The sequence below is a fragment of the Lissotriton helveticus genome, chromosome 12 (genome assembly GCF_964261635.1).
Source record: "Lissotriton helveticus chromosome 12, aLisHel1.1, whole genome shotgun sequence".
Classification (NCBI taxonomy): domain Eukaryota; kingdom Metazoa; phylum Chordata; class Amphibia; order Caudata; family Salamandridae; genus Lissotriton; species Lissotriton helveticus.
Window position 1 is genome coordinate 280,026,090 of NC_136073.1, and position 16,116 is coordinate 280,042,205.

At 44.6% G+C, this 16,116-nt stretch overlaps 1 protein-coding gene across 4 annotated transcripts in view; it reads left to right on the plus strand.

Annotated features, from left to right (window-relative positions):
• The window catches only part of DPY19L3 (dpy-19 like C-mannosyltransferase 3), a 517,935-nt gene that overhangs the window by 345,097 nt on the left and 156,722 nt on the right, over positions 1-16,116 (plus strand). For all 4 annotated transcript variants that reach the window (XM_078671604.1, XM_078671603.1, XM_078671605.1 and 1 more), the window contains one exon: positions 14,553-14,711. In XM_078671604.1, the coding sequence (XP_078527730.1) occupies positions 14,553-14,711 (159 nt within the window). The remainder of the gene's footprint in view (positions 1-14,552; positions 14,712-16,116) is intronic.

Here is a 16,116-nt window from a genome sequence, read left to right on the forward strand (position 1 = left end):
TTAGTCCCGGGAATTATGGATCCTGTCAAGGAGGTTTTCCCAACTCCGGCGGCTATCAGAGGGGTGCCAGCCCGCATTCAGAAGAAATACAAACCGGCCTCTTCTGATCCGGTTTTTGTAAAATCTGACCCTCCAGCAGACTCTGTGATTGTGGCAGCGGCGAGGAAGACACACGCAGTTGCCGGTTCCTCTTCAGTCCCACCAGACAAGGACAGCAAATCTCAAGACTCCTGGGGTCGCAAGGTTTGCAACTCAGCTGCTTCCACTCTTAAGGTTTCTAGTGTGGCTGCGCTTCTTGGTCGATACGACAGAGCCTTATGGGACTCTATGGAAAGGTTCAAATCCAAGCTACCAAAGGAAGACCAGCAGGATTTTGAAGAGACTGTGACTGAGGGATGTCTGGTGGCGAATCAGATGATAAGCACGGCTGCGGATGGTGCTGTCCTTGCGGCGCATTCCTATTCACATGGGGTTTGTGCCAGGAAGTCGGCATTGGTTGCGCCTTACAGGCCTGAAGCCGGATGCTCAGCATCGCATCCTTAACCTCCCTTTTTCGGGTTTCGCTCTCTTCGGGGAACATGCTGACGAGGAAATGACCCGAATGAAGACTGAACTGGACACAGTGAAAGCGGTGGGCTTGGAGAAGAAAAAAGAATTCAAGCGCCGCTTCAAGACCAACAGGGGGAGAGGGGCTCAACAGAGGGTTCAAACCCCTCAGTGGTCCCAAAATAAGAGCCAAGGGAAATCCCAGTTTCGAGGTAAACCCGGCAGAGGTAGAGGAGGTCACCAGCAATCCTCTAACACCACAAGAGGAGGAAAGTCCTGAGCAGTGGCTTCCTCTGGCGCCGTTACCCACTCCAGTGGGAGGAAGTGCTTCACAACACCTGGCAGAGTGGGTCAGCATCACAAAGGATCAGTGGGTGCTGAATATACTGCGCAATGGATACAGGCTACGTTTCCGTGCGCCTCCGAAGAACATTCCTCCAAAGAGCGCTTACCCTCACCAACTAAGCTTGCTCCGAAGAGAGGTAAAAGTCCTCCTGCAAAAAAGAGCGATAGAGGAGGTTCCTCTCGCGCAAAGAGGAAAGGGAGTTTACTCCAGATACTTTCTTGTCCCCCAAAAAGATCAGGAGGACAAGTTCAGACCAATACTCGATCTGCGGCTTTTAAACAAAGTCACCATCAGAGAAAAGTTCCGCATGTTAACGCTTCACCAAATATGCCCACATCTTCAAGTCGGAGATTGGATGTGTTCGGTGGACCTGCAAGATGCGTACTTTCACATCCCAATTGCACAACAACATTGCAAGTACTTGAGGTTTGTCGTAGGGAACAAACACTACCAGTACAAAGTGCTACCCTTCGGGCTCAAGTCCGCACCACGATTCTTCACCAAATGCATGGCAGTGGTGGCGGCTTTTCTGCACAAGATGGGGCTCTTCATCTACCCATACCTGGACGACTGGCTCCTAAAAGGTTCATCTCCGGTACAGGTAAAGCACGATCTACATCTGTGTCTGCTCCAGTTGCACAAGCTCGGCCTCCATGTGAACCTGGAGAAGTCAGTCCAGCGGCCTACACAGTCAATCCACTACCTAGGCTCCGTTCTGGACACAAAAGTGGGAAAAGCGTTTCCTTCGGAGGAGAGACTTTTTTCCATGAGTCAGAAATGTGGAATCCTGCTACAATCTCGGCTTCCGACAGCCCGACAAGTAGCATCCCTGCTGGGTTCCATGGCGTCCTGCATCTTTCTCATCCCAAACGCCAGGCTGAGAATGCGTCCTCTACAGCAGGCTCTGGAGGATCAGTGAGACCAGGCGACAGGACTTTGGGAGGATCGTATCACGCTTTCCCAAGCGACGAAAGATGCCATCAAATGGTGGACGCGGAGAAAGAATTTGCTGGTGGGGGTACGGTTTCACCAACCCAGTCTATAGTGACGGATGCCTCTCTGCAAGGCTGGGGAGCGCACATGGGTCCGCTTCGAATTCAAGGCCAGTGGTCTGCGCAGGAGCAGACATACCACATCAATATGCTGGAACTCAGAGCGGTATTCCTGGCTCTCAAAGCTTTTTTTCCAGCAATAGAGTCCAACTCAGTCCTAGTTCAGACGGACAATACGACCACCATTTTTATCTGAACAAACAAGGAGGCACAGGGTCTCGCCCACTTTCTCGAGAGGCTCAGGCAATCTGGCATTGGCTCCTCTCTCGAGGCCTCACGGTAGTGGCAGTGCACCTTCCAGGCGAGTTGAACGTAAAAGCAGACGCACTCAGCAGGCACTTCGAAGATCAGCCAGACTGGGTGCTAAACGACGAAGTAGTAGAAGAGCTTTTTCGTTGCTGGGGTCGTCCAACCATAGACTTGTTTGCAGACGACGAAAACTCCAAATGCCACGCCTTCGCGTCCAGGTTCCACCAGCCAGGGACTCAGGGAAATGCTCTACTGATGGATTGGTCAGGGACATTCGCTTACGCGTTTCCTCCCCTGGCTCTGATTCCGAGAGTAGTTTCCAAGCTCTGCAGGTCGAACATGGAAATGATCCTGATAGCTCCGGATTGGCCGCGGCAGTGGTGGTACCCGGACCTTCTACATCTGTCTGTGTGTCCACACAGACGACTCCCTTGCAGGCCGGACCTGTTGAGCAAGATGAACGGGAGGATAATGCATCCCAACCTCCCATCACTGAACCTAACAGCATGGCTCCTGAGGTCCTGCAATACGGACATTTGAACTTGCCTCCTAAATGCATGAACATTTTAAAAGAGGCTAAGAGGCCTTCCACGAGAGCGTCCTATGCGTTCAAGTGGAAGAGGTTTTACTTATGGTGTAGGGATCATCACCTAGATCCGACTAAAGGGCAGGAGGACGTCATCTTACCATACCTCCTTTCCCTGGCAACTGCTGGTTTAAAGTACGCTTCTATTAGGGTGCATTTGTCAGCCATAGTAGCATTCAGAAAATCACCTGATCAGATTTCTTTCTTTCAGGTTCCAGTGGTTAAGGACTTCCTCCAGGGGTTGAAAAAAGTGTATCCCCCTGTGCGAAACCCTTCTCCTCCATGGGAATTGAACCTGGTTCTATCCAGGTTAATGTCACCTCCTTTCGAGCCCATCCACAAGGCCTCTTTGCAACATCTCTCTTGGAAGGCGGCCTTTTTGGTGGCGATTACCTCTGCGCGCAGAGTCAGCGAGATTCAAGCTCTCTGTGCGAAAGAACCATATACTGTTTTTCATCACAATAGGGTAGTCCTAAGGGCTCATCCATCTTTCTTGCCTAAAGTCATTTCTGATTTTCATATAAATCAGTCCATTTCCCTCCCTTCGTTTTTTCCAAATCCTACGACCCCAGCCGAGCGGTCACTTCACTCCTTAGATCTTAAGAGAGTGCTCAAGTTCTATTTGGAAATGACCAAAGGGATTAGGAAATCAGATCAACTGTTTGTGAACTATGGTTCAATGCGAACAGGTTTTCCAGCGGCCAAGAGGTCCATCGCGAGATGGATTGTCTCGTGCATTAAATTGGCTTACCAGCTTGCAGGCAAACCTTTGTTGGCGTCACCCAAAGCGCATTCCACTAGAGGGAAGGCCGCTACAGTAGCTTTTTTGCACGACATTCCAATGTCAGAGATATGCAAGGCTGCTACATGGAAATCAGTTCATACATTTACGAGGCATTACTGTCTCGAATGTGATTCCAGGGCCGATACTCAAGTAGGACAAGCCTCTTTGAGGAATCTATTTGGGTAGCCTACGGCCTGTACAAGCTTAGTGGTTACTAGGCTTAATATGGTTATTACTGTATTGTTACTCCTTTGCCCGCAGGGAGATGAGGTGAGGCTCGCTATTCTATTCTAATGCTTATGACTATTGATGAGGATCCCCTGGAAGAGAAGGATTAGTTACTTACCTGTAATCCTAGTTCTCTTCCAGGGGTATCCTCATCAAAGTCATAAGCAACCCTCCCGCCTCCCCGGGCAAAGGACATTCTTTAATAAGGAGATATTGTTAACCTATCTGTTACTGGGTTTATTTTCAGTCTCCGAAAAGAACAACTGACCTAACTCTCACCCCTGAGGCATGATGGGATACTGGGGGTCATGGGTGCCTTAAAGGCACGGTGTCAGTTTATTGCTATGCAGCTACAGGTTCGCTTTTCAGTCTTTTTAGACTGTGTTTGCAATGCAGCCTGGGAGCTTTCTATGCTTCCAGTGAGTTATGAGAATTTCTACTGCTTTCTGAGCATTAAAACAGTTTCTAAAACAAACTTTGTGTTGTTTTTCTCATGTTTTCTAATGCTTATAACTCATGTATGGTGGAAATTCTTTACAGCATATTTCAGCTCTGTTCTTTATTTGGCTGCTATTGCATGTTTTTATATATATATATATATATATATGTATATATATTATATATGAGTGTATATATATATGTGGGGCACATATAATATAGTGTTTCCGGGGTCCCACACATGGGCGGGAATATTCTAATGCTTATGACTTTGATGAGGATACCCCTGGAAGAGAACTAGGATTACAGGTAAGTAACTAATCCTAACCTCTGTTTTTTTTTTCTGGCAGCATTTTGGAGCAGTAGCTTGGCCTATTTAAGGCTTTTTCCTCAGAAAAATCTTCCAAACTACTGGTATATGAGAGCAGAGGAAACAGTTTATGCAGCTTGCAGATTCCCACTTAAGGATGAGAAAGTCATCGGATAATGGATGGTATACCATGGAATGAACTAATGCCTTAGGTGTTTGTGACCAAACTAGAATTTCACACGCATATAAACTGAGGATCAAGGAAATGACAAGGCACCCCTGGATGAGGAGCAGGGGGGGACTCCTGCTTCCAGTGTTGTATTTGTATGCCCGTGGTATTCCTTATACCGTCTACCCTGATAATGTTTAATGTTTGGTGAAAAAAACCTTCTAGAACCTTTTTAAAATGAGTCCCCAAAATCTGGCAGAAAAATTATCAAAACGGACCCTCACCAGGTCTATATCCAGTGCCTACCAGAATCTTACAGCCCCAGAAAGTGTCATCACTGCTTCTCCCTCCCCTGGCACACTTTGAAAGGGTTTTAGAAGATTTGCATGTATGGCCGGAAAGAAAAGTGGAAGTGGCAGGAATCAATTTCAGGAGGAACATCTGAGGAGCAAAGAGAGGCTGCCCTCTATACCAGTGCTCCTGTCTCGCTCACCGAGAGCTAATACAAAGGGAGGTCAAAATGGAGAAGACATAGCGAGAAATAATGTCCCCTTTTGACATCGAGGATGTAGACATCAAGAATGGGTACAGATGCAATATATGGCGTTGTAACGTCACATATTCGTTTCAGCATGCTCACTGTCGAAGGTTAGATCACCATCAAGGGCACATTTAATGTAGAAGAGGAATAGGGCCTGTACGTCAAGGTGATCATTGATGTTGAGACAATCTTCTCCTGCTGTGTAGAAAACTGTGGAGTGACCAAGGACGATGAAGCTTGAAAGCTTCCTTCAAAATCACACTCTTGAGTACTCAAGAGCATATTCACTAAGTAGACTGGCTTCTCTAGTCCTTATGCCAGACTCTCCTTCTCTGCCACCATCCACCCTTTCGCTGGCTTCTCTTCTGCCACCTCGGTGATGTTTGACACCTCCTCCACCTCTGGTAATTCCTGAGGAGTATTCTCCCCCAAGAGTGCTACCAAGGGTTTCTCAAAATCCATGCTCATACCTCTTCTGCCACCAAGAAATTTCAGGTCTCTAACCCAACATTCTAGACCTCATCGTAGGTGTAGGACAAGATGTTTTATATAGTTTTTATTGAGAATTACGAGGACATATATCACATAGACGTTTAAATAGCAGAGCATTTACTCACAGTCATGTATCGGGTGTAGGACAAGGTTATAATCTCATTGCCATCCAAATAGTTCAAGATCGCCAATTCATGCGCACTCACGACTCAGATGGGATTTTATATCCTGATCACATTTGCCAAGGTCTTTAATATCTATGGGGCGATACTCTCCTACAGTGACCGACTCTTCTCTAGTAAGGATATCTCCTGTTGATGGAATTGATAGGGCTAAGTCTTTATAAGAGAGGCAAAAAGCGGAATATCTCTTCCAGCTGCAATGTTCACCTTATCTGTTGTTTTGGAAACGTTGCACCAACTTTTCGTCTCAAGCACTTTGTTACTATTGGTTTCAGGGACTTCTCGAACCCACCAAGGAACTTTTCCTAATTCCACCTTCTATCAAGGCACTCATCTCAACTTTAAAAGAAGTACCGGCCCCAGACCAGGATCCACTGTTTCTTAGCATAGGTCCTCCTCCAGATTCCGTCATTGTGTCAGCTGGTTGCAAATCCCATGCTACTGCCCCTTTATCTAAAGTGCCTCAGGACAAAGAGCAAGAAGCTGAATTCATATGGAGAACAATGTGTAGAACGTCTACTACTACTATGAAACCAGTGAGTGCCACAGCATTTTTATGAGCTTATGACAAGTCGCTCTGGGGCTCACTCTAGCAGTTCATAGACAACCTTCCAGGAAACCAGCCTGAAGAGTTTAGAGATACTTAATGAGAGTGTCATAGCATCCAAGCAAGTCTTCAGTGCTGAAGCTGAGTGCTGATCATGTTTTCCAGCTCATGGGTACTGTCCTGACTTGACCGTACCCAGTTCTTCCTGACACTCACCGGTCTCAGACCTGAAGCATAGCACAGGATCTTGAACCTTTTGTTTTTGAGTTACATATTGTTTGCTGCAGAAACCCACCATCAGCTATTCCACCAAAGAAGTCATCCCTGTACATCCAAGATATTTCCATCCTCTTGCAAAAACGGTCTGTGGAAAAGTCCCTACTGGTCATAAAAGAATGGGAAGTTATAACCACTATTTTTGATGAAGAAAAAAGGGCTGCCGGATGAACTCAGACTCATTCTATATCTCAAGATGGTGAACACTTGGATTTGCAAAGAAGAATTTGGGATGTTGACACTGTATCAGGTGGTTTGGCTATGCTCAATTGATGTTAAAGATGCTTATTTTCAAAACATTGAAAATTCCTGAGATTAATAGTGGGATGCGGCCATTACCAGTACAAGGTCCTTCCTTGTGGCCTAAAGTTTGCACCCATGACCTGTTTAAAGACAATGGACATCACTGCAGCCCATTTCCGGAAGTTGAAGATCATCATCTAGCCTTATATAGATGTTTGGCTGATCAAGGCGTCACCATATCAATAAGTGTGCCATAATTACCTCATTGCAGTTACTACCATCACCTAATTGGACCTGCACATCAGTCACGAAAAATCGGTTTCCACTGCAGTTTCTACATAAAATTGTTTCCTTTTAACAGTCCTCCTAAAATGTCGCAGTCTGAAGAAAACCGCTCATCCAACAGCAAACAAAATATCGTCTCTATTTGGTTGGATTTGCTCCCTGCATCTCCTTGTACCAAATGCACACCTCAATGTAAGAGTGCTACAACAATGGCTGGGGTATCAGTGGGGCCACTTTTCAGGTAAATGGGAAGGCAAAGTAATTCTTATCACCACAGGCAGCACAATCTGTCTGTTGGTGGTGCCATCCAGAGAAACCTGGTTTGTGGAATTAGGTTCTAGGAAGACATCCCAAAGCATATATTTGTAACAGATGCCTCCTCATCATGTTGAAGTGCTCACATGGATCATCTTCACGTTCAAGCACATGGTCTCCGAGGGAACAAGTATATCACATCAGCCTGCTGGAGTTGAGGTTGGTGGACCTAGCCCTGAAAACGTTTCTTTCACCCTTCAAGATGGACTTCCTGTTTGTCCAAATGGACAACACAACAATCATGCATTACCTGAACAAGGAGGGCTAGGGAAGACCCAGAGCCTTGTCACTGGAGGCTGAATCTGACTGGAGATGGCTAATAGCCAAAAAGATCAGGATTACAGCTGTCCACCTCCAGGGATCCAGAATGCTCAGGTAGACTCTTTGAGCATGACCATACAAAAAACATTAATGGTTCAATAACTGTTCCATTTTGCGAGACATATTTTGCAATTGAGGTTTCCCAAAAACAGACCTCTTCTGAAATAATAAAAGCAGCCCAAACATTGCTTTGAGATTCTACTATCCCTGGGCTGAACTTTTAAATCCCCTTGTGGAATCGGAGGAACTTTTAATTCTGCCAGTGGAATCGAAGGAATTTGGTAATTCCACATTACCCTTGTAATGTGATATTACAGATAAATTCCACTGCTCCTTCGGCGAAATTTATTTGCAGTGGTTGTTGTTTCTAAAACAGGGCTGAAAAAGGAGCAGTTCCTCGATGTTTAAACATCACTGTTAATCTGAAATGTTTTTTAAACATAGAGGAACTGCTTCTTCTTGAGGCCCTGTTTAGAAACCAAACCACTGTAGAGCATACCCCTCTGGTCCCAAACAAACTCTGCAGTAATCACTGCAGAGTATGTAAGGGCGATTATGGTGGATGCACTGCCGTGATTTCTGAACAGGGCAGGCAGAGGAAGCAGTCCCTCTATGTTTAAAAACCACTGCAGTGGTTTTTAAATCTAGAGGGTCTGCTCCCTCTTCCCGCCGTGTTTAGACATCACTATAGTGCATACCCCTCTGTGCCCTTACATACTCTGCAGTACTCATTGGAGAATATGTTGGGATGCCAAGGGGTGTATGTTGCGGAGTAATATGCAGTGGTTTCTAAAGTTTAGAAAGCACTACATACCACTCTGCGGCGGTAACCTTACATACTATGCAGCATAATCACTGCATAGTAAGTAAGGGTGTTTGGGTGCGCTATTATGTGCAAAATGCATCCTCTCATCCATTCTTGGACGCAATGGTGCATTTTGTGCTACGAAAATGGTGCCAAATCCCCACACTATCAATCTGTGGAATCTTACAGAATTCAGTGGAACCAAACTCCACCAATTCTGCCCACCCCTAGATTTTACCAACTAGGGACCATAGGGAATGCCCTGTGGCTCAAGCAAATTTCTTGAAGCCTTTCCTCCCATTCTTCTATTACCAGCAGTAATCTATCAAGCTGACCTACTTGAGGGACAGAATAATTCTGATTGCTGCAGAGTGACTTCATCAATGGTGGTTCACAGACTTCCTCCATCTCTCTGAATGCCCACAAAGTAGGCTGCCATGCAGACCAGACCTCTTGCACATGTTTTGGGCCAGATATTGCACCCCAATCTTCCACCCTTGAACTTGGCATCCCGTTTCCTGAACCCATACAACATGACCAATTGAGTCTTCCTCAGGACTACATGGACATGTTAGAAGAAGCTATAAGGCCATCTGCGAAGGCCTCCTACTCCTTTAGGTGAAAGAGGTTCTGTATCTGGTGAACAATTTTGACCCTACCACCTGCCAAGAAGAAGCACTGCTTCAATATCGTCTTCGTTTGGCTAAGGCAAAACTGAAATTAAACTCTATTAATGTCCACCCTGCAGCAATCCATGCATACAGAATTTGTCCTTCAAACATCTTTTTCAAAATCCCTGTAGGGAAGAATTTGCTGTAGGGCATTAAGAAAGTTTTTTTCCCTATTCAGGGACCTTCTCCTACATGGGAATGAAAAATTGTCCTTTTGTATCTCATAATTAGGGGCGGGCGGAATTTGCGTAGTCTCGCTCTTCAAAGCTCTGCGAGCACGCAAAAGTTCTGTGAACACACGTAATTGCTTATTCCACCCATTCACGATGCTTTTTTCCTGTTTGAGAACGCTGTTTGCGTGCTCGGGGAGAAATATCTTGTGAACACGCATTTTGAAAGCGCGAACAAGCAAAGTTCTGCAAAGCTGCGGATTGCGCAATTATTGCCAATTCCGCGTTCTCTGCGGAACGCAAAATTACCCAAATTCCGCGAGCAGAGTGGAATTTACCACCCAGGCCTAATCTCATTAGCCCTCCCTTCGAGCCTATTCACAAGGCTTACTTAAAAGACCTTTCCTGGAAAGTTCCTTTCTGTTAACGATGACATCTTTGTGCAGAGTTAGTGAGATAAAGGCTCAATCTGCCCATGAACTGTACACAATATTTCATAGTAATAGTATAATGAGAGCTTTCTATGTTCCTGCCTAAGGTCCGGACTTGCTTGTTTAGAAAACTATTCCTTTTGGATTTTTTCAGAATATCTCTTCTGCAGCAGAGAGGTACCTCCACACAGTTGATGTAAGAACAGTTTTAAAGGTTTATCTGGATAAGACCAAAGACTTAAGTCCAAACAGTTATTTGTCAACCGTGATCCATTATGGACAGAGTTTACCATATGGCAACAATCACTGTCTCAATGTATTGTTTATTTCATTCTCCGGTACTATCAAAAAGCTGACAAAGATTTGCCCGGTAGACCAACTGCTCATTAAACCAGAGGCAAATATACGTCTACTGCTGCTTTGTTGAGAAATATTCCAATTTCTCCATAGCCACTCCCTGAGGCCTGTTCACACCTTTACAAGACAAAATTGTCTTGATTAAAATTCTAAAGAAAATGACTACATTTGACTGTTCTCCTTGAGAAATCTCTTTGCCCAGTTCTACGGATCTGTTTTTTATTCTTTCCATTGCAAATTATAGGGTGTGCTAGGTATTCTAGTCAGTGCTTACGATTATCAGTGGAGATTCCATGGAGGAGAATAAATGTATTCAGGAAATGTCCACCGACACCACAAGCAAAACCTCCCATCTCCTTTAGATAAAGTTGATTTATGCTTAAAATTGATTGTCAGCTCAAAAAGAACCGAGGTATGCGACCCCCCAGGGCATGATGAGACACTGGAAGACTAAGAACCCTTAGAGGCATAGCTGCGGCCTACAGAGCTACATTGTCCTGACCTTCCAACTCACTTTACAAGATAAGCCACAGCAAAGCCAATGGGCCTCGCCTACTTTAGAGCAACTGGCTTTGTCAGTGTTTTTTAGCCATGTTGTACAGCAGCGTGGTTATTGTTTAGCATGGCTACAAGTTATTGGCGTAGAGGAGAGTGGAGTTGAGGGGCGTGGTGGGGCATAAACAAGAGTGGAATAGTGTACAGTAGAGTAACATATAGAGGTGTGGAGTGATATACAGTAGAGTGGCATATAGTGGTGCAGAATGACATTGCGTGGAGTGAAGTGATGTATAGTAAACTGGTGTAGAGTGGGGAGGAGGAGAGTTGCATTGGGTTTAGTGGAATGTAATAGAGTAGAGAGGCGTAGAGTGGAGTAGCATAGAGTAGTACAGTTTGGGGTTTAAGTAACTAAAGCGTCAATAGAGACAGCAGGTAAGTTGAAAGCACCATAAATAACAAGCCACATTCCTGTGTTAAAAGTAGAAAAGCACATTGACTATCCCAGAATATCGAAATGTCTATGAAATATAAAAAATTGTGCATTGCAAAAAGACGAGGAAGAAAAAGTACTTGTTCCATGGTCCTGGGAGGAACGAACACAAGAAAGGAAGGGAAGCCTACAGGAGCTAAGCAGTTGAAAGATTGCAAATGAGTGACCATGAAAACAACTAATTGTATGCTGTGGGTGGGTTGTAAGCCCACTGAATTGTAAACCATATTTCTCCCAGTACAACAATTGCGCTGTGAGACCTAAAAAAGGGGTATTTCATGCATTTATCTCATTAAAGAGTCCCGTGCAGGTATGCAAACTCAGCTACCAAATGATCCTATGTTTTGTGTGACACCTGTCAATCCTGACTTTTCAGGCAACAGCATTTTCGTCTAGTCGAACTTGTAGTTTTCCCTTTTATGAAGAAACATGTTGGCACAAACAGCTCCGCATGAAAAGTGCTATTAAATAAAATAAAAAAACAGGATTGGTTGGAGGTTATCATGCATGGCAAAGAAAGCAGTTGGCAGGGACTTGCACATTACAGGTATCAATCACATGGTCAGCCCAGCACATCCGTACAAATGGTGAACATCTTCAGACGTTCCTTAAAGTCATTCACAGTTAATACAATTGTTCTTTAGGGGAGAGTGTAACTGGGAGTCTTGGTTAGGTCATCTATGCAAATGTGTTGTTGATTACATTAAGATTCAGGAGCTGGTCCAAAGCGTAGCAATACTTAGAAATATTTTCATTTTTGCTTTACAATATAGACAGTAAGGGACCTAACGCAATCTTTCATAAGTACAGATATTTCTGTTCGCTGCTTCATGTTTCTCCTGTGCGACTTTCAATGCATACATGTTTGGTCCACGTTGTAACTAAAGATCTGGTTACCACTTGTCAGGAAAGTCCCAGTATAAGCATTGGTTATGAGTGTAATAGGGATGCCAGAGGCTCTGGTGCATGCAAGGAAAATTAAATGGTCCCTTTTGGTGCAGTTGATATAGTAAAGTACAAAACTTGTCAGGGTTCAATGGATCCATTAGGGCTCTGGCCCACTCTGCCACTGCACCTGCTGCATCAATGGTGGTTAGCCCCTGCTTATAGTTTGGCAAGCTCCAGTAAGGATTATAGCCACGGCACCCCAATTTCTACATAATATGGGCAAGTTCCAATCCGAAAACTGAGTTAAGTAATGCAGCAAACCAGTAATTGTATCTGTGGAAGCGTGCCGGCCCCACCTCTGGGGAGTAGGTGCTATACAAAAACTGCAATACAATATAAGCATCAGAATGTGGACTGGCGCTTCAGGTTTCACTCGTCCGCTCTCCCCCCTACACCCCTGGACATTCAGGGTGGAGTGGGTGCTAAGTTACACCAGAGAGCAAAGATGTCCAGTAGCACTTCTAGGCGTTGGTGCAGCTGCCGCTGTACCCTGAATTGGAAGCTGCTGGAGGCACGAAGCTAGCAGTTCTGACACAGGAATCTCACAGAAGGCCATGGAAAAGATGGAGAGGAGTTGGCCTAACGGCTAGGGCACTCGACCTCGGACCTGGGGATCTGGGTCCGAGTCTCGGTAACGACGCCAAAACCTCCTGTGATTCTGGGCAAATCACTTAATCTCCCCGTGCCTAAAAATGAATGTGTGTCCGTCCTCATGTAACGTAACTGGTGCTATGTAAAGCGCTCTGATAACTGATTCGGTTCGGGTCTAGTTCGCGCTATATAAAACTCTGCAAAATAAATAAATAAATTTAAAAAAAAAGATGGAAACAACCCAGTAAATGAACCTGTTGAACCCCGCCAATGGTATGGCTTGGTCTTAGAGCCCATGCACGAGCCAAGCAATGAAAAGTTCTGCCATTTAAAGCATGTAAAAGAAAACATTAAGTATGATAAGGTCTCTTAAGAATGCACGAAGCGTACTTCTTTAATATTTGACAAGATAAGCTAGGAGCAAGTCAAAACGAGTGCAATAATGTGAAGTGCTCTTTAATAAAGAAAAAAGTTGTTCCTAAAACAGTTCCTAAAATGGGCATTGTGAATAGATGGTTGTAATTGGCCCATGTTCTTGTGGAGGGCTAAACCCAGGAAGAGGCATGATGCATGCATGCTGTGGCAGATGGGAAGGAAGAATACAAGAGCGACGGAGCAGCCAACAAATGGAAAGCCTATGGGCGGGCTGAAGCCCACAAAGTATATACAACAGTATATTCGAGACAGCACATGTGCTGTCTGGTGGGGACCTAAAAAAAAAGGGCACGTAAAAGATGTTTTTTAAAAGTCACTTTTCTTACTTTCTAGTGAAATTTCTTGATTTTATGTAATTTTCCATTTTTCTAAAGTAAGTCAACGGAGTTGGCAATGTACCCATATGCTGCTAAATTGTACATATGTGTCACAAGTACTTCCTGCCCTTGTCCAAATAATGGAAAGATGTGACACAAAACGTGACCTTGGGAGAAGTAGTTATTAGATCAGTGGAGATTCCCCATAGTGGGGAACAGGATAACGTGTAAAAAAACATTCCTTTCTCATCAGTGAAAAACTGCTCTAAAATATATATATATGTGTGTGTGTGTTTTTTAATCTTATTTATTTTATATGTTAACTTTAATACCATCTATTTATTTTGACTGCACTTTGGATCCCCCGTTAGATGGCGATGTATTTTCTGTCCCGTTTTTAAAGTTAGAAATTCTTTAAATAACATTGCAGCGGCCTGTGATTTGAGTGTTTTCATAAGTACTGATATACTCTTGTGCCCTTCACAAATAATTACAATAATAATAATGTATATAGCACAACTGAAAGGTTTCTTGTTTAAAAAACATTACACGTGAAAAGGCCACATCAGTGAATTATTTTGAAATCTAATTTATTTAATGTAAGCATGTGGCAGCCCTATTTTATTTTGCGGCATTTGCTTACAAAAAAAAGAATAACCAGTGCAGTTTGGCAAGTCCAGATCAATAGGCTTTCCCAATGCTTAATACTCTTGCTGGCAAGTAATACATTTAGTGTATTTATGGTACTTATGTTAAATGGTGATCATGCATTTTATTTATTTTATTTTATTTATAAAGTTTTATATAGCATTTGTGTTTGTTATTTACCCCTCCACCACCCCATCCCCCTTAAATCTTATTTGAGACCATGTTGTTTATTTTTGGGAGAGAAACTGAAAAATTAATTATTTTAAAATTTTGTTCTACAGAGATTTTGATGCTAATCTCTACCTGTGTGAAGAAGCTTTCGGTCTGCTGCCACTCAACACATTTGAAAGGCTCTCAAGTACATATCTTCTTTATCCGTACATATGTACCACCCTCATTTTGGTGATCGTGGCAGTGATTGCTGCTTTTCTCAACCTTAGGTATTGTATTTATATGGTTTCAACTTCATTATTCACGTGTTATTAATTAAATTATGGAACCAACTGAATAAAACATAGAAAAATGTTTTTATTGCCACAAGTGTGTTGGTCTAGTGTTCGTCTCACATAAAAGTGGATATGTAATCAAAACATTTAAGATGGCACAAATTCAGTAATAAGAGGTATCTTTACTGACTGATGAACATATTTGAGGTGTTGTCATATTAGCTATAAAAAAATGTAGTAGACAAAACATTTTTTTGTAAATTCGACTTTATTTACTAAAATCATGTATCTGATAGAGACATGTAGCCGCAGATTCCTTACCTTTGAACTTCCAGGTCCGCCTGAATCTGGCAGATTTTTGATAGCAGTACACATGCACGCCGGTAGTTGGCATCGGTCGATTCTAAGTGAATCTGATCGCGGTACGGAATCAGGCGTCAAGGAGCTCACCTTGTCTTTTTCGTTCCCGGTCTCGATCGAGAGGAAGGTCCCGAGCACTGCTCAGGAGGGTCAAAGTCCTCTTCCTCAAAGTCATTGGGGTCAGGTAAGAGGCACCACAAGAAGTCGAAGTGTGCTTAGACTTCGCTCCGTCAGTCATGCGACAAGATGGAGGAACCTCTGTGTTCGATGACCCACTCTGCGGAGAGGGTGCCTGGGTCTGCTCCGCGTTTTTTCCCCTTTCCGGGGCCGGAAGTGCACCCCATCGAACTAAAAGAATTTTATGACACTATGTGCACCATATTTGGGCAGCCTAACCCTGCTGGCGTGCTTTCGGGCCCCGCTGGGTCAGATGAAGCAGTACCCATAGGTTCCGCGCCTCCGGCGCCACGGCCTCCTACGGGACCCGTTCCCGGGTATGGACTGGCATGGATCATACCTCTGCGACCTTCCCTGGAGCTGCGTCCAGTGCTGAGGTGTGCTCGATGTCGTCGGCGCGCATCTGCAGCACTTTCCCAATCGACACAGGGCTGGTCGTGCATCCACCAACTAGGTGACTGGCGCCGATGGAGCCATATGGCTCCATGCTGTTCAGCCTGCCCTATTCTGAAGGTTTAGAAATGGATGAGTAGGATTCAGAGGGGGAGCAGGATTTCTTGGAAATCCCTCAACCTCAGAATATGGACTGGTATGAGGAACTGGGTGATACCAGCGGCCTGGACACCTGACCGATTCTGGCATTGCTGTCTCCCCCTAACCTGGCTATGGAGGAGGGGGCGTCATTTGCAGTGGTGGTGCCTAGGGCTGTGGAGGTCTTGAGCCTGCAGCTTCCTACGGTGGCAGTCAAGACTAACGTCTTGACAGAGGTCCTGCAGCCTGGTGCCTCCATCTCTGAACCCTTGCTGCCTTTCAGCAAGGCCTTATCGAGCATTTTTCTGGGTACCGGGTCCAAGTCAAGCAC